Source organism: Podarcis filfolensis, assembly GCF_964270895.1.
Source record: "Podarcis filfolensis genome assembly, chromosome: 1".
In the NCBI taxonomy this organism is placed as follows: domain Eukaryota; kingdom Metazoa; phylum Chordata; class Lepidosauria; order Squamata; family Lacertidae; genus Podarcis; species Podarcis filfolensis.
In genome coordinates, this window is record NC_139604.1 from 55,584,228 (window position 1) to 55,602,503 (window position 18,276).

At 47.1% G+C, this 18,276-nt stretch overlaps 1 protein-coding gene and 1 long non-coding RNA gene across 4 annotated transcripts; both read left to right on the forward strand.

The window, feature by feature from the left end:
• Positions 1–4,345: 4,345 nt before the first annotated feature.
• Positions 4,346–9,935, forward strand: LOC310745507 (C-type lectin Cal-like). 2 transcript variants are annotated; one of them, XM_083578226.1, is made up of 6 exons: positions 4,346–4,502; positions 6,332–6,447; positions 8,377–8,523; positions 8,774–8,888; positions 9,405–9,477; positions 9,808–9,935. In XM_083578226.1, the coding sequence occupies exons 1-6, from the start codon at positions 4,451–4,453 to the stop codon at positions 9,866–9,868; spliced, it is 564 nt and encodes a 187-aa protein (XP_083434352.1). In that variant the 5' UTR covers positions 4,346–4,450; the 3' UTR covers positions 9,869–9,935. The 2 variants fall into 2 exon arrangements, with proteins under 2 accessions (XP_083434352.1, XP_083434353.1); XM_083578227.1 differs by having other exon boundaries at positions 9,826–9,935.
• A 689-nt stretch (positions 9,936–10,624) lies between these two features.
• On the forward strand, positions 10,625–18,261 carry LOC310745928. Of its 2 annotated transcripts, XR_014540448.1 has the most exons (4): positions 10,625–14,784; positions 14,986–15,153; positions 17,579–17,641; positions 18,059–18,261. It is a non-coding gene; the product is annotated as an uncharacterized lncRNA (long non-coding RNA). The 2 variants fall into 2 exon arrangements; XR_014540449.1 differs by lacking the exon at positions 14,986–15,153.
• The last annotated feature ends 15 nt before the right edge of the window (positions 18,262–18,276 follow it).

An 18,276-nucleotide genomic window follows, 5' to 3' on the forward strand; every position in this document is an offset into this window, starting at 1 on the left:
AAGAATGGGGCAATATTGATGACTGTTGGAATCACTGGGGAAGTCCATTTTTTGCTAGGACAATGAAAGATCTGTCTTGCTATGCTGGGGGGAAGCACCACAGTTGGGTTCAACAAATGTTTGAACTCGGCTGTAGTATTTCAAAATGCAATTGCCAATTCCTATCTGTGCCCATCCGGCATAGTCCTCATACCATGACATTAAGAAAGTAGCTAAGCACTATGCGTATCTATTAAACTCCAGCTGCTTTCAGACAAGTGTGATTATGCCAATCTACAGACCAACGGGGATGATGCCAATCTACTGTTTGAGTCCTGCTAGGAACATGGGAAACTCCTTGATTATGAGTCACACTATTGTTGCATCTAGCTCAGTGTTGTCAACACTGGCTGGCAGCAGCTCTCCAGGGTTTCAGGCAGGAGTCTTTTCCCCAGGCCCACCTAGAGATGTCAAGGGTTGAACCTGGGACCTTCTGCATGCAAAAGAGATGCTCTCCCTCTGTCCTATGGCCCAACCCCAGACCCAGGGACTACATGTTCCAGCATAAAATCTTCATGCTAGCTGGTGCCTCCACAAACCCATAGCAAGAAACACTATGGTGGATAAGGGCTGCAAGCACATGAGGGGAGCACCTTAAGTCAAAGAACAAGAATCTGTATCTTGAGCATAATTTAATGCCATCTTGTCAAGCCTTGTCAGGGAAATTCCCTTGGGTGTTCAAGTATGAAAGGTAAAGGTAAAGGGTAAAGGGACCCCTGACCATTAGGTCCAGTCGTGACCGACTCTGGGGTTGCGGCGCTCATCTCGCTTTACTGGCCAAGGGAGCCGGTGTACAGCTTCCGGGTCATGTGGCCAGCATGACTAAGCCGCTTCTGGCAAACCAGAGCAGCGCACGGAAACGCCGTTTACCTTCCCGCCGGAGCGGTACCTATTTATCTACTTGCACTTTGATGTGCTTTCAAACTGCTAGGTTGGCAGGAGCTGAGACCGAGCAACGGGAGCTCACCCCGTCGCGGGGATTCGAACTGCCGACCTTCTGATTGGCAAGTCCTAGGCTCTGTGGTTTAACCCACAGCGCCGCCCGCGTCCCTTAGTATGAAAGCTCACACCCAATTCCCAGTCGGTCAGTTTTATTCAGCAATGCATTACAGAATAGAGTTCAAAGAGTTCATCCAATCAACCTAATACCCAGGAGCATAATGTGGGGAGGGCCAGTGGGGCCTTGGCCCTGGGTGCAGATTTTTGAAGAGGTGCGAGGGGGCGCAAAAAGGCGCCCCAGTGACAAGATGCCTCATTAAGGCAGAGTCGTGAGAAGGCAAGTCAAGCTGCGCCCAGGCCGGGCCTTCAGGACTGGGGCACTAGAGGCGTCTCCTTCTCCTCATGGCTGGTGAAGGGACACCCTCTTTTGCCCCATCACTGGGACAGCTTGGATGGAGGGAGCTGCCAACCAAGGAGAGGTGAGAGCCTCGGGCAGCTGTCCCCTCTTTTGTGAACAGCCCTCAGGTCCACCCTCCTTGAGGGACAGCTTCAAGCCTCTTTCTCCCTCTCCTCACTTCACCTCACTCGCTGACAGCTCAGATCACCGGGGCTCGGACAGTGATGAGGGCTTGGGTTGGTGAGGCCACCTGCCACTCCTTGCTCCCCAGCACATGCACCCGGGGCGCCGACTGCTACATCACTGCTAACACCTCACCATATCTCCTCCCACCACAGTCCTTGAAATGCAACTTACTCAACCTGTTTTTCACTGTACGTATCAGGAGCTTCCTTGCACTTTCAATGGAGTTGTTTTTAATTTTTAACAGTCAACTGTTGATTTCCTCCTTCACTGGTTATTACCAGTTTTGTGGTCAGGTTGCACTCTTGCAGCTGTGACACTTGCCCCACTGATAATGAGTTTAACAGAAATGCCACCTCAGCCTTTAGGGGGAGATCTTTTATGGGCCACACCAGAAGGTCCCAAGGCTGGTTACAGCAATACCAAACACAGCATTAAAAATAGTTTTAAACAAGTGACCATCACTGTTAGAGACAACCACAACTAAAACACAAGTTCTGTCTTCCAATATCCATGGTTCCCTGTTTTTTTGGGGAAAAGAGAGACGAATCTGGTTTGGAACCGATTATTATTCTGCCAGTTTTGCAGAGGACAATTGGCCTTGCATAGCAGTACACTCTATGTACTCTATGTACTTAGGGACGCGGGTGGCGCTGTGGGTAAAAGCCTCAGTGCCTAGGGCTTGCCGATCGAAAGGTCGGCGGTTCGAATCCCCGCAGCAGGGTGCGCTCCCGTTGCTCGGTCCCAGCGCCTGCCAACCTAGCAGTTCGAAAGCACCCCCGGGTGCAAGTAGATAAATAGGGACCGCTTACTGGCGGGAAGGTAAACGGCGTTTCCGAGTGCTGCGCTGGCTCGCCAGATGCAGCTTTGTCACGCTGGCCACGTGACCCGGAAGTGTCTTCGGACAGCGCTGGCCCCCGGCATCTTAAGTGAGATGGGTGCACAACCCTAGAGTCGGACACGACTGGCCCGTACGGGCAGGGGTACCTTTACCTTTACTAGCAGTACACAGGGCTGGCCCACCCATGAGGCAAGGTGAGGTGGCTGCCTCAGGTGGCAAGATCCACAAGGCAAGCAGATCGGCCCTCCAAGGAACACATTGCGCATTGCTGCTGCTGCTGCCGTCACCATGATAGCAGTGATAGCTGCAGCACACTCCTTGGAGGCCAGATCTGCCATTTTCTCTGTAGCTCTTCACCCACAATGACCTCTTGGCAAATAGGAGATGCTGCTGGTTTGTTCCCAATGAAGGTCTTTACCCCAATCCCTTCTTCCTGATGTAGCTCTTCACTCATCCCTTCTTCCCAGAGGCATAGCAAGGTCAGGTGGTACCCGGTGCAGAAATTGAAGGAAAAATAAGATACTTACAGTTGCAAGTGTTATTTTCTGGTTTATTTACTTAACATTGTGAGCATAAGCACTTAAAAGCTCTGCAAACTCCGTGGCTTCAATATCAGCCAGAAACAAATTTCTTCTAACCCACCATCCCATTGCTCTGTTCACCACCTAGCCCGATGGTTGAACTTTGCACACTATTTTGCAATAGGTAGGCCTAATAATGGAATTGACCTAATAAGGATGTGTGTTTTCCTTATGGTTCGGTGCCGCTCACTTTACTTTTGCAATGCCTTTCAAAACAGGTGGCTAATCTGTGTCCCTCCAGGTGTTGCTGGGCTACAACTCCCATCATTCCTATTGGCCATACTAACTGGGACCAGTGGGGGACATAGTCCAGCAACATCTGGAGGGACACAGACTAGCCCCCCGTTTGAAGGCTGCCCGTGTAATGCACCATATCAGAAGCACAAATCCCTTTCAAGGGGCTATTTCCCTCTCCTCCCTCTCGTGTTTTTTCTTAGTATCTGCCCTGAACAACTCTGCAACTCAAACGCTTGCTCATTCTTTTGAGACATTTGAGTTAGTCCCAATAAAGCATTGTTCAACTATTGGGCTGTTGTTGTTGTTTTAATTAAATCCACCATTTCAAAAATAAACAGATGTTTTTAGGCTGAAATTCTACACCTGCTTTCCTGGGATGAATTCCTGTGGAACTCAGTGCAGCTTATTTCTAAGCAGACATGCAAAGAAGGGCACAGTTGTTTAAGCACCGTCTCAGCAGCTCACTGAACAATGAGAAACAATTTTCATGCTAACGTGAATACATTCTTATATTAATTCTCTCCTGCAATGTTGATTTATGGATCTTAACTTGTGTTTCTTTGGGGTGTTTGGAGGCACTCTTGGCTTAATCAAACCGAGAACGCATCACCCATCTTCTGTGTTTGAAAGACGTGTTTGTTTATTATTATTATTATTATTATTAGTAGTAGTAGTAGTAGTACTAGTAGTACTAGTAGTAGTTCCTGAATACCTGGCACACCTGGACTGCAAAAATCATATGGATATAGAAAAGCAGGAGGAAATGTCTTGGTAGCTTTATTGTAAATATCCCTGCTACGTAAGAATAGCCTTGCCTGATCAAACCAAAGGGTCCTGTTCTTCCTCCCTCTTGTCCATCTCCAGCTAAGGTAGGGTCTTCCCTGGCTGGGTGTGTGTGTACCATTTTGTGGTTCGCCTCCAGTGGCAAAATGTCTTGGGCCAGCTCTGGAAGGGGTGAAATGTACTAATTCCTGGATTACACAGACACTCTGATGTGTTGACTCTGCTTGGATAGTGTGGTTGTGAGATTAGGTAAGCAGAAAGAAACTGAACAAAAGACAAGCATTCCCCTGATTTGCATAGATCCAAAAAAGATTAAGAACTTCCTGAATCCGGTTCACTTTAAAATTGCTCTTCTTTAAATACAGCTGGCCAGCCTATAAAACAGGTCCCATTCCTCTCCACAGTACAGAGCAACTTTGGACTTCCACGCCTTCGCTCCTTCTTGAAGAAATGGGAACTTGGACTGCTCTCTGTGCCTTCCTTCTGATTGCCTTCATCCATGGTGAGTTTAGACTGATTTAGTGTTTTGAATAGGGAAAATAAGAATTCAAGGACTTTTAATAAATTGACAAGCTTTTTTACACCATGTACATCCTTAGCAAGTGTTAAGCACACAGGCAAATTAGGTTAAAACTTGAAGGTGATGTCAGTAATGATTGATTGCCCAAGAAAGTAATTAGGGGTTCATTTTCATTTGGATCCTGTGCATGCCTATCTGAAAGGAAGCTCCACAGAGTTCAGCAGTGCAATTGATTGGGGATGCATCCTGAAAACCTCTTAACTGTTGAATGCTTCTTTCTAACAATGGCAGGCCTATTACTCCACTGGTGGGCAACCTATTTGTTTTGTATTTGCTCTAATGGGCTGGTATATTTGCTCTCACCTTTCGGGAGAAATGTTTCTGAGCCAAACAGTGGCTCATAGCCAGAACAATATACCTTGTTCTTGTTTCTTGGAGGAAATCCAACAAAGGCTGCTGTGGGATGCTCTAAAGTACAGAATATCATGTCATCAGGGAGTGAGCTGGGCTAGATGGCATGTGGGATTCAACTGGACTTGTGAATCAATAGCTCATAACTGACTTTTTTATACCATTTCTCTCCTGTGTGGAGCAATTCCTACAGTGCAAAGATTTTTAGCAGTTTGAGATAGCACTGACTTAGCACAGGAGCCTTCAGTCTCTCAGCCTACCATCTATAACATGGGAAAGGATAATAGCAGACAGTGACCTATATTACAGCATTACCTCTAGTTCACACTCTCCCCCCCCCTTGTGCTCAGTTACTGCCCCATCCTGATTTGGGAAGTTTGCCCACTGTGTCCGAACTGGGGAAATTATGCTTGAAACCTCTCCAAAGCTGTGGTTTCTGATTATCCTTTGAAGGCAAATTATGATTTGTCCAAAGCAGCAAGGGAAACAACTGGAGCATGAGAGATTTGTAGGCTTAGCACATTGAAAAGGAAGAGGGGGGGAGAGGTTGCCACGGGTATGTTTACAAACCAGGGAAAGTATGAATATTACATGCACAATGTGCACGCATGCACACACACACACGGCAACCAAGCACATGCAATGTCATCACACAAATGCACGCTCACCTCCTCCCCACCAGCAGTGACACATTTCAGACAGGCAAGAGCACTCAGAGGTGGTGCAGGGATGGTCAGGTAAGGGATGTGGCTAATAATAATAATAATAATAATAATAATAATAATAATAATTTATTATTTATACCCCGCCCATCTGGCTGGGCCTCCCCAGCCACTCTGGGCGGCTTCCATAAAAACCAAAAATACAGTAAAATATCACACGTTAAAAACTTCCCTGAACAGGGCTGCCTTAAGATGTCTTCTGAATGTCAGGTAGTTGTTTATCGCTTTGACATCTGCTGGAAGGGCGTTCCACAGGGCGGGCGCCACTACCGAGAAGGCCCTCTGCCTGGTTCCCTGCAGCTTTGCTTCTCGCAATGAGGGAACCGCCAGAAGGCCCTCGGCGCTGGACCTCAGCGTCCGGGCAGAATGATGGGGGTGGAGACGCTCCTTCAGGTATACTGGACCGAGGCTTAAGGGGCAGAGATTGCCTGGAGAGTCTCTAGGACTAGAAAGACAACTGGAGGGCTGCATTTGGTCTCCAGGGCTGAAGTTTCCCATCACTGGGGCAGAAGATAGCAGTGCCATTTGGTTTATGGCCACCATGTTCATTAGTACCCGTGCCTCTTTGTAAATGAAGAGAATAGGATTCTAGGAGTGTGCAAGAGTTTGAAATGCAGGGTGACCAAATCATTCGACTTAACTTCTTAATTCCATCTTGGTTCCTTCTCTTTGCCTCAGGTACCTGTTCCCAAACATGCCTTTGTGCCCGTGGCTTTTGTGAGAGGGGCTGGGTGCAGTATCAGAATGCCTGCTATAAAGCTGTGACACAACCAATGACCTGGACTGATGCAGAGGCAAGTGATTGATGTGATGTCAAAGGGGACAGAAACAGACCGGTCACACGTCCTTGACTAGACCAGATTTGTAGGAGAAGTGGAGGCTGCTCTGTGGAAAAACATATTGCAGAGGTCTTTGCTGTCCTTTTGGGGAAAATAAATAGTGATTACCTAGAAATACAATCGATTTGTCCACCAACCTTTTTATTTTTGGACATACTGTGGAAAACACAAAACTGAGGTCAGATTAAATGCCAACACTTATTTCCTGCCAGACAGACACACAACTCTCTCTTTCCCCCTTGGCATATCATCTAGTGGCAATTACTTGTGTCATAATGATGCAATGCTCTGCCCCCCAGCTCTCCTTCGCACGCCCCCCCCCCCAGAAGAGGACAGCCACTGATGTTTATCAGGGAGCAGGGAAATATGTCACCACGTAGCCAAGCACTGCCACGTATTAACAGAAATTAAGCAGGAGCAAAGCAGGTACCATTCTCAGCCATGGATGTGCTCTGATGCCTTCACCCAACACTTCTCAATGAGATTTTCCCCACTGCTTTCCAAACCACAAAAAGTCTGTTTCTTCTTTCAAAGTTAATATGTTTGCATTAGTGCATTTTAGTCCACTTTAATTGTGCATACAATACAAATCTTTATTACGGTCATAGACCAGCATAAAAGGGTGGGATACAATCATTTAAAATCTGAAAAGTGTTTTGGAAAGCTAAAAGGTATTAAAACAGAAGGTGAATATAAAAGTCTGTAAGAATTTAAAAGAAGCTAAAAGAAGGGATAGGAGCACTGGGCAGGTGTGGAAGAGCATAAAAGGTTGATACATAAAATACTTTAAGTATTAATTTACAGAGCACTCTGATATGTTCATTAAAACTGGTTTGTGGCATGGGTCATCCTCCGATGAATTTTGAGTGCTGCTGTGCATAATCTAGCAACATTGTATGTTGTCACAGGATTGGTATCTGAGAGCAGCAGGGAGTTAGAGAATTGCCCTGTGAGCTCTGGGTACTTATGAAGTACTGGGGAAAGGCTATAGTAGGGAAATCAGGCTATATACCTCAATTGATGGCATGCGCTTGAATCCCTCCAGCAGAAAGGTGACAGTCTCCAGAGGCAGTCCTAAACACACAAAGAGCACCTCAATGCACATATACAAAGTGCAGGATTCCCCAAACACAAACACACGCAGTCACAGCACCCCTGCCTTTAAACCACCCACCCAACTACCCACCTGCTTCTGCTTTGCTGCCAGTTATTTTGCTCTGGGTGGAGCCTCCACTCGCTAAACAACCGAGTGCTGAATGATTTGCCCTTCACAAAAGCATCTGATTAAAAGGTGATAGTTGAAACCATGTGAATACATGACGGATCTGCACCAAAGCAGTGAAGGGCAAGCTTTTCTAACATCCTTAATTTTTTGGGTAAAATTAAAAATGGCAAAATGATAAATGGGAAGCATATTTTGATGAGAGCAAGAACAGTTGCAACCAGAGGAACTCTATACTTCATTACAAAACAGTTATACTAATGAAACACAGCTGTTCTACTTCATCAGATTGACCTGAAGTTTTTGTTGCTTTACCAGGTAACTTAGAGATCAGTGTGTAGTGATTTTAATATATTAAGTGGCTTATGAATGCCTATAAATAAATAACAAAAAACAACTTTCTATGTCCAGTTTCAAACTAGAAAGGAAAATCGTCTTGGTTTTATAAATAATGGAATTTTTGAGCTTTCTAACGGTACTGTGTTGAGATACGCAGTTCTTATGGTTGTGGGGAAATATTTGAAAGTATTTAGACACCAATTGCATTGATTTTCAAACTCTACTTAAGAGGGAGGCATTGCACAGATATTTGGCTCTTGTGAAACAGACCTTTTTTGTAATTAAGCAGAAAGTGAATTATTTCCCTGTGTATTTTCCCCCAGATGGCTTGCCAGAGATATGACAGGAACTCTCACCTAGCCTCCATCCACAGCCCAGAAGAGAATGACTTCATTTTTCACCTGATGGGCAAGCCACTGGATCACACCAAAGGAAAGGCCTACTGGATCGGTGCTCATGACACTTTCAAGGTACACTATGCTGACTTAGCCATTCAGAATAGCCAAAAGTTCAGCTTAATTATATATACATGCTGTTTGTGAACCATATTGGGAGGGCTTTGCCCTGAAAGGTGGCATATATTTCCCCCCATGTTTTCCATGGCTTTTTATAGGCCTAGTACAATATGCAATGTGTGGGTTTTTTCTTTTTTCTTTTTGACTTAGCAAGCCTTTCTTTCTGTGAATGTTTTAGCTCAAGATTCTGTTGATCTTTTCTTAGGAAGGAGACTTTGTCTGGACAGATGGTTCCAAATTTGATTACCGGACGTTTCCTCCTTCACAGCCTGATGGACTGGCAGGCGAACACTACTTGGGATCTTGGGTTTTGCAAAATGGTGAAAAACAAACTCCCCTCCCCTGCAAAGCGCTTTTTTGGGAGGGATCAGGGATTTGCTTAGGCATGTGTGTGTCTCTGTGTGTGTGTGCTCATACACTGGGAACAAGGGTAATAAAATAGGAAGTAGACCCTGGGGGTGGTGGTGAAAGAATCCACAGAAGCTGAGCGGACAAAACATGAGAGGAGAATATTTTGTTAATGACATCGTGAAGATGCCCTATAAAAAGTGAGTGAACTGTTCTAAAATAAATGTCCAGTATGGAAGCAGCCATGATTTCTCAGTAGTATCCTGTGGCTCCTCTGCTAGAAAACATGTGCTTCTTTGGGGGGGGGGCTCCTGTAAGAGAGCCTCATATTTTAACTGTTTCATGGCAGGCTAGCATGATGCAGCAGTATGGATAATCAGTTGGAACCTAATCAAGTAACTCAGACCTTGGATCCATGCTTTGGAGTTGTTCGTGGCACTGACAACATTTGTGACTTGACAATTCTTCCTTCTCTCTGTCTCTCTCAGGACTTGTGACCTGGAATGACTATGCTGTTTCCTGGAAATTCCTATCTGTTTGCAAATACTCCTTGGGAAGTAGGTGAGAACTGGGTTCAATCTCTTTGGAAGTTTGATCTACTCTTACTAGTCCAATGAACTTCTTGGGATGAGCACAGGGGAGCAAAACAGCTTCTAGCTAAAGTTCCTGCAGCACTGTTTCTCCAGTTAGGACAAGTGTCCCCAAACTGTACTTCATTCAGGTGGTCCATGACATGCAACCCACCCTAGAACCTTATGGTGAAGTCCATTAAATTAATCATAACCAGCAAGAACAATAACTTTGGGGATTGTTTCTGTGTAAATATGTACAGGCTCTGGTTGCATACCAGGCTAAAGTCTGGTTGTCAGGCTCTCATGTTTTGACCATCGTATGTTCTTCTTCCCTAAGCCACGGGTGCTGTGCATCGGAAGGATTCGGAAGCGGAGACTGATGTGAAATTGCTGGTGTGAAAAAGGGCAGAAGGCGGAATCCTGGGATGTTTCTTCTTCCTGTCGCAAAGCCTCAGTGTTAACGTAGCACACAACAGGCATACCCAGTGGGTGATTTGGGTCAGCAGAAGTGTTGCACCCTGTTGACCCTGTCATATACTGTTTTGTTTCTGCCAGTCCAAGAACATTTGGAAAGTACCAAATCCCCCACCTTGGAAGAAGAACCATTTCTTTCCTTTCTCTGTTTACTTTCCATCTTTTCCTCTTGCCATTTTGAAATGTTCATCTTTCATCTATGCATTCCCATCCAAAATCAACACTGTATAATACCTGTTCATTAAAGACCAACTCTTTTAGCACTGCTTTCTCTGAAAAGTTGTTTTCTGTAAATATGTAAAGGGGGGGAAATGACAAAAGTGGAGTTGAGTTGAGCAACTTTGGGGGGAAGCATGGGCATAGCCAGGGAGGTGCAGGGGGCAGCAGCCCCCCTAAATCAAGTAAATAAATAAAAATACTTAACTAACTGACCAACTGCATCACAGATAACTTGGTTCTGCGCCGCCGCCCCCCTAATATAAAGCCTGTCGTAGTCCCCCAATAAATCCTGGCTATGCCCATAGGGCGAAGAGCTCTCATCTGAAAAGCTTAAAAGGTGAAATTAGTGGATGTTGTAGCCTTTTTAAGGACAAAACTTGGCACAAGAGGGTTGACCCACTTGAACACAAGTTTTGGGTTTGCCTGCAGAGTATATCCGTAATTATATTACAGCCTTGTCCTCTGCTATCTGTAGAGCCAATCTGTTTTTTTATTTCTTCGCCTTGTATCCAAGCTGATGTTCTTCACCACACAAGGCACTGAATGATTTTCTCAAAAAGGAGCAGTCCGGTGACTGATTTGGTCGGAGTGGGGAGTTGGCGAGCAATTTGAAGAGCAGCAGCAGCTCCCATTGGCTTCCATAAGGTCCAACATTCTCTCAGGGGACTTTAGGGAGTCGGCGCTATTTCAGGAAGAGTCCACGAGTGTTCCTCAGATACGTGCGAAGGATCCTGCACGAAGGATCTACAAGATCTCACATCACAGAGATGTGTAATTTTAAGTCTTTGTCCACTGCCAATTAGAATCCAGCCTTGCAACGTTTATGAGAAATTTATTTTGGGGGTGTGGGTGAGCGAAACATGACGATCTCTGTAAGCATTTTCCTGGAACGAAGAATTAATATATTTTGTAAGCGCAGCCTAGTAGCACGGGGAGAAAGAAACCATTTCAGCTGCCCAAAGGAACACTCTCCAGCTTTTCGCCGGAGGAGCTCAGACTCTTGCTATTTTATTTTTCCCCCACACTAAATAATCCCGCCCAGACTGCAGGCGAGGCTGTTGAGCCTATGAAACCTTTCATACTAGCAGACTGGGCGCCTAGTGTTCTGGATAGCCGAGGGGTTCGGGCGCGGGGCTGCGGAGCCGAACAGGCGCCTCGGTTGCCGAGTTCGAGGTTCGCCGATGACAGGATGCGGGCCCGCGAACGCCTGACTTGACAACAAACCTGTGCAACCGCCGCACAGCCCAAACCACGGGAGAGATGAACCGCTGCTGCAGTTTCGTCACACTGTGCCTTTCATAGGATCGAAGGGGGAGGGAAAGAAAAAAGTGAGCTGGGAACCTCGCCGCCGCCCCCCCAGAACTCACACACATTAGATCACGCGTAAAAGTGTCCGACAGGCGACTTCCTGCGCAAAACGAGTGAATTGGCAAAAGCAGCAAAAGCTCCGGATTTAGTTCTTTCCATTAGGGTGACTTGCTCTATTTCAACAAGCACAACGCGATGGGAAGTTCTCCAAGGGGTACTGGGACGGATCCGTGCGGGATTTGTTTTACGTCCTCAAAAGTGACTCTGGTGGGACTCGAACCCACAACCTTTGAATCGCTGCGCCACGCTAGAAGTCCAATGCGCTATCCATTGCGCCACAGAGCCGCGGGTCACGCTCTTCCCTCTGGCTCTTAAAAGGAGACTTACAGGTTACTTTAAGGCAATCCAGAACGTTTACACGGGGAGGCAGAAAGCACTTGCTTTGCGTTTGGAATTGCAGCCAAGACGGGGTGGCGACTACTAGAAGAAGAAAAAAGAACCGACATGACTATTGGGGGGCTTTTAAAATGGACTAATAAGAGAAACAAAATCTGTGCACCAGAAATGCGGTTCGAGCCTAGGCAGGCTTATGTGTCGACTGGATCTCAAGCCCTACGCCTTAGCCATGGTTTACAGAATGGCCCAGTGGCTAACTTTTATGAGTCCTCAAAATGAGGTGAACAAGTTCAGTGTTCACAATACGGCTTACTATGAAAGCGTCTTTATTTAACAAAGTTCACCAGCTATTAGCCAGTGCTGAAATGCTGATGCCCACCTGCCTTAGTGAACCAGAAGCAGCAGCTAACCGAAGAGTCGGGCAGACAGACAGGGGACTATTTCCTGCACCTGTCGATTTTTTATTTATTTTTGGATGTGTGCGCGCGTGCGTGTTCACACCGCTCAAATACACGGATCCATTTCTCCCTATAATACGCAGCTAGCTGAATGTTTCACTTTGAGCTCCCCCTCCCCCCGCCATGAAAACTTGGAAAGAGCTTTCCGGTGCCCCCTCGCGCGAAGCTGAGGAAACTTTCTCCGCCTCTTGCCGAGAGGAGACCTCCTTGAGATTTCTGGCCGCTTTTGCTCTCTCCTGCCCTCCAGACCGCGGGATCACATGCGGGGAGACTTGGAGGAGAGTTTCTGTCTTCCCGCCCGACCCGAGGCAGCAACAAATGCAAGTGAAAGAAAAAAAGCCTTTCCTCCTCCTAGGAAAAAAAATCCTTGCGCATGTATCCCCGGGAGCCGTTTTCCTGTGCTCGAGCCCGCCAGGGGGAGGCGATCATTCCCAGGTTCAGTTCCGGAAATCTCCGGGTAAAAGGATCAGAAAGAAAGCAGGGCGGAAGCCCTCTGGCCGTGACAAAGTAAAAAAGCGTCCCTGCCTGGACTCCATCGCAGGCCTTAGAACAAGAGAAAAGGAAGCCCAGGAGTCCCTGACTCTGAGATTCACCAGGGCTAAGAAACTGGCCTTCCAGCTTCAGTCTGCGACCCATCGGGGAGCCACGTGGGCTCACACACCGCGAGAAGCCGCTCCAGCAACACGCGGCAAGGAGGCTTTTTACGCCACCTCTCCAAGTTTTAACTGAGAATGGGCTGCCTAGGATTGGAAGGGCTGCCTCGTCCTCTTTGCCAGGACACCGCAGACCCCACGGGTCTCTAACCGTCCTCAACTTAGAGGCGCCTCTCGAGCCGCGGAACTGGTCCCCCTGCTTCGGCTGCAACGCACCACTTCCGGTGGGCGGACGACGACTGCGCGGAGGACTAGAAAGAAACACCTATAGGGATCCAGCCAGTCAGTTGCCCTCCGGCCTGGCGTGCCATTTGTAGGGTTTTTCCTCAACCTGTGGGTCCCCAGATGTTGTTGAACTACAACTCCCATCACCCCTAGCTAGCAAGGCCAGAGCTCAGGGATGAACAGTTCTCCCCCCCCCCTTAAAAATATTTAGGGGTACTCTCATTTTGACTCAAGAAAATCACCATTTCAGTAGTTCTAATCGGGAAAAATAAATACAGTAAATGGACAAAAGTACAAAGATTCACAAAAGGTTTAGGGGAATGCGTCCCCCCAGAAAAAAAGCACTGAATAGAAGATAATAAATAAAATCAATATGGGGAACATTCGAACACGTGGGTTGCTCTTCTGCAACTCTTTTGCAACTGCAAAAGCAGAAGCAGCAGATCCTGCGCCCTGAGCCCAGACGGCGTCCCCCCGTCCCAGAGTGTTGAAACGGGTTGCCTTCAGTCCTTTGCTCACCCCATCGCTGCAAATATATCGGAAAATGCCAGCTTCGTCCAAAAAAGGGATGCCCCCCCGCCCAGCGCTAGGTTCTCCGGCGCGTGATTGATACTGTGACCCTTCCATCATTGAAACCCCTTTGCTTTGCCCCTTTTAACTCTTCGTAGGAACCCCCATTCCCAACCCCGGAGCATTTCCAGCCCTCACTGCCGCGAAGCAGCGGACGTTTAGTGCAAAGCCCGCAGGGGGGGTTGGAGAGCTAGGGAGTTTCAGTAGATTCACCCGTCCCCCGCTGCCAATCGGACATTAGCTTAAACCACAACATAATGCACAAAATGTCTGGAATCAGCTCACTCGGAAGATATATAACAGCACAACTTAATGCAAATTTCCCAGTGGGTGTTGGGATCTTTGGCAAATTTGTTTTCATCCTCAAAAGAAACCTGTGACTCTGGTGGGACTCGAACCCACAACCTTTGAATCACTTCACTACGCTAGAAGTCCAATGCGCTATCCATTGCGCCACAGAGCCGTGCGTTAGGTTCCCTCGTCTGCCTTAAAGGACACTTTTATGTTATCTAAACAGTGGCATCCATATGCCGGAAGTTTTCTTGGGGAGTTATAAAACAATTGCCTTAGGTTGGAAATTGCAGCTCCATCTGGGGCGGAGAGCAAGAAGAAAAAGAGTTTAAATGACTGAGGCGGGGGAGTTTAAAGCGGACTAGCAAACAAAAGCTCCTTCTCTTACCAGAAGTGGGGTTCGAACCCACGCAGACATATGTCTATTGGATCTTAAGTCCAACGCCTTAACCACTCGGCCATTCTGGTAATTATGGTGAATTTTAAAAACACCATGGAATAAGCTGAGTAACTTCAGCCTTTTGACGCGCGATACACCCGCCCGCCCCCCCCCCCCGCCCGCTGGACGAAGAACGCCTCCATTCAACAAGCTGCATCGAGTAGTAGCAGAAGTTCAAAACCCATCTCCTAGCTACCCTGCCTGCCAGGATTAGTGCGTACGACAGAGTACTACTGGAAGGGGCACGTTTCACACGAACAAATGTAAGAGAATTCATTTAGCACTGACAACTATAGTTGGCTAACTAATAATAAATCTTACACTTTCACCAGACATGAGAAGGGTCTGCTTGGTGGGCGGGGGGGGGGGGACTCAGATATGCCATTATGCTTGTTTGCTTTCATACTGGAACAATAGGAACAAAGTTTGATCCCCCCACTTTTTTTGCCCCTCTTTACGTGTAGGTAGATGCGTGCTCTCCGTCTCCACTCGAAACATTAGTGCCATTCTCAAACGAGGCCGCAAGGTGGCAGCACAACGAGCTGCGTCAAAGGCAGCAGCGCGCTGCGGGCGATGCTTCCTGAGCAGAACTTTTATCAGAAGCGAAGACAAAAACATTGGGAAGAGAGCTGGTAGGTTTTTCTTTCGCCCTCCACCTGAATTAGACTGAAATTATAGACACACCTACCTAGGAGTAACTACCGCTGATCTCAGTGGGGCTTACTTCTTAATAGACTTGCATAGGATTGCAGTGGTTTTTATTGTCCTCGTTGCCTACAATGCAGTCCTGGTTAATTCAGAAGCAAGCCCCATTGAGTGCAGTGGGATTTATTCCTGGGTAAATGTGCATTCAAGGGACGCAGGTGGCGCTGTGGGTTAAACCACAGAGCCTAGGACTTGCCAATCAGAAGGTCTGCGGTTCGAATCCCCACAACGGGGTGAGCTCCCGTTGCTCGGTCCCAGCTCCTGCCAACCTAGCAGTTCAAAAGCACGTCATAGTGCAAGTAGATAAATAGGTACCGCTCCGGCGGGAAGGTAAACGGCGTTTCCGTGCGCTGCTCTGGTTTGCCAGAAGTGGCTTAGTCATGCTGGCCACATGACCCGGAAGCTGTCTGCGGACAAACGCCGGCTCCCTTGGCCTATAGAGCAAGATGAGCGCGCAACCCCAGAGTTGGTCATGGCTGGTCAGGGGTCCCTTTACCTTTTTTAATGTGCGTACATAGGATTGCAACCTTGGTTAGCTGTTGTTGTTTGCAAGCAGGCATTATTCTATGGGGAGAATGCTAAGGTGCAGTGAAGGAACACCGTGAGAAAACATAATGATTTCAATCTCATGCACAGGGTTCTTCAGCTTTCTGTGCCCGACTCCAACACTCCCACCTGTATTATCACATATCAGGGCCTGAGGTGGAAAACTCAAAAGGCACCTAAGTTTCATTTGACATAAAAGGAACCACTGTGGTGTAGTGGTTGGACAGGAGCCTGGGAGACCAGGGTTATCCCCACTTGGCCACAAAGCCGCTGGGCAACCTTGCACCAGCCACTGCCTCTCAGCCATACATGGTGGGAGTGCCTAGAGATAATCCATAAAAAGCAGGTCTGTAGGCACTAGTCCACAAGTCTTAAGCACTAATGTTCTATGCTCATTGCAAATGTTATTTGAGATTCCCCAAATGGCTCCCAGTCCAGGGTTAGTGTGCCTGTTTCTCTTGCAACAGAAAAGTTAGCAAGTTGGATGGAAGAGGGTGGCTGAAAGGAGGTACACGCCACACTTTCACCATGTGATGCATCAGTTTTCAATTTCCAGTGAAAACAACTTGCTTTGAAAAGTGCAAAAGCTATAGTTCCTGTGAACAGATTCAGAGCTTAAGCTGGGGGCCTGGATAGCTATCAGACCTCCTCCTCCAATACGGATCAAGTTGATCTTTAAGATCTCTTGGGGTGAGGGGAGACCCTCCTGTTTGTTACATGACCAGAGCAGCATTTAGTCATTTGGTGAGAGTGCAGAAGCAGGCCTTCTTGATGATGGACCCCACCTTCTGCAAAGCCCTCTCAATCATTAGTAATAGACACAGGAAAGATCTCTGAAGAACATTTTTAAAAATTGTTACCGAAGTTTAATTTTTATATTCTGTTTTGTACACTGCTTACCTGATATCTTTGCTATTTATACCATTTTTAGAAAGTTACTTTGTACTCATTTTATGTAAACCACTTTTTACTTTATTAAGCAGTAAAGGTAAAGGTACCCCTGACCATTAGGTCCAGTCATGGCCGACTCTGGGGTTGCGGCGCTCATCTCACTTTATTGGCCGATGGAGCCGGCGTACAGCTTCTGGGTCATGTGGCCAGCATGACTAAGCCACTTCTGGTGAACCAGAGCAGCACACGGAAACGCTGTTTACCTTCCCACCGGAGCGGTACCTATTTATCTACGTGCTTTCGAACTGCCAGGTTGGCAGGAGCAGGGACTGAGCAACGGGAGCTCACCCAGTCGCGGGGATTCGAACTGCTGACCTTCTGATCGGCAAGTCCTAGGCTCTGTAGTTTAACCCACAGCGCCACCCGCGTCCCTATTAAGCAGTATAAAATGTTAATAAACATATAGGTGGTACTGGCAAAGCACTGGCTGTTCTCTATCCTTCCAAATCTCTTCAGGTAGCAGCAGCAGGACAGAAATAGGGTAGGCAATTTGCAACCTAGAGAAAACCTCCCATTATTAATCAGCCACCCAGTGGAAAAGGAGAAAGCAGTCTCAGCTTTCCATTTTTCAAGCCAGCCACTCTTTGCACTTGGCTGAAGCAAACAGGTCTCTGTTTTTGGCCCCAAAGATGGAAGAGGCCATAGATATGGGGCCAAAGAAATAAATTTGACTCTGTCAAATATTATACACAAGGAACCCTGATCAGCTCCCTGGACAAGATGTTAGGCATTGGAAGTATATAGAGTAGGGGTGGGGAATCTCTTTTCCATCTGGGGGCCACATTCTCTTCTGGGCAAAATTATAGAGGCCACACTAACATAGCCTTCTATATCCTTCATCAAGGCAAGTAAGAGGCATCATCCAAGTTCGAGGACCGATTCCAGCCAGGCAAAAAAACACTCAAGGAAGTTGTGAAGGTAAGGGAGTAGTGTGGACTGGGGAAGAGTGCTAGGGAGGGTGACTTCGAAAGTCCTGAGGCCAGTGACAAAGGCCTGACGTCCCACATCCCTAAGCTAGAAAGACACTCCATTTGTCATCCCTGTCATGCCATGGAATCAGTCACAACTGAAACAAGCACTGCAAGCTTGCTTTCTAGGTATACTCAGTTTAAAAGCCTACTTTACCCTTATCCAGTCTAGAGTCCTAGCTTAGGGAAACATAAATGGTGAGCATCCCCAGTCTTTTCTCCACAGTCACTGATACTGACACACAGCACTGGGACTGAAGGAATCCCAAGTCAAGTGAGATTGTTGGCAGGGTTCAACATTTAGCAGAAAGCAGGCGCTGTCTGTCTAGTAAGCAAACAAGGATTTTCTTGCCCCTGCAAAAAACAGGACACATGCCTGGTGAACCTTAGAGATTTCAGAAGAGCCTCGTCAGAACAAAGGCCAAATGAAAAGGCACCTACTAAGGTGCCAAGACAGGAGGAGACAAAGGCTCAGAGGTATGTGTGCTCCCTTCTTAATCTTTGCCCCTTAAACCAGAATAAACTGACAAAACAAGGAAGTTGAAAAGGACAAAGAAGTCAGTTCAGGCCTGATAGTTGAAGTGA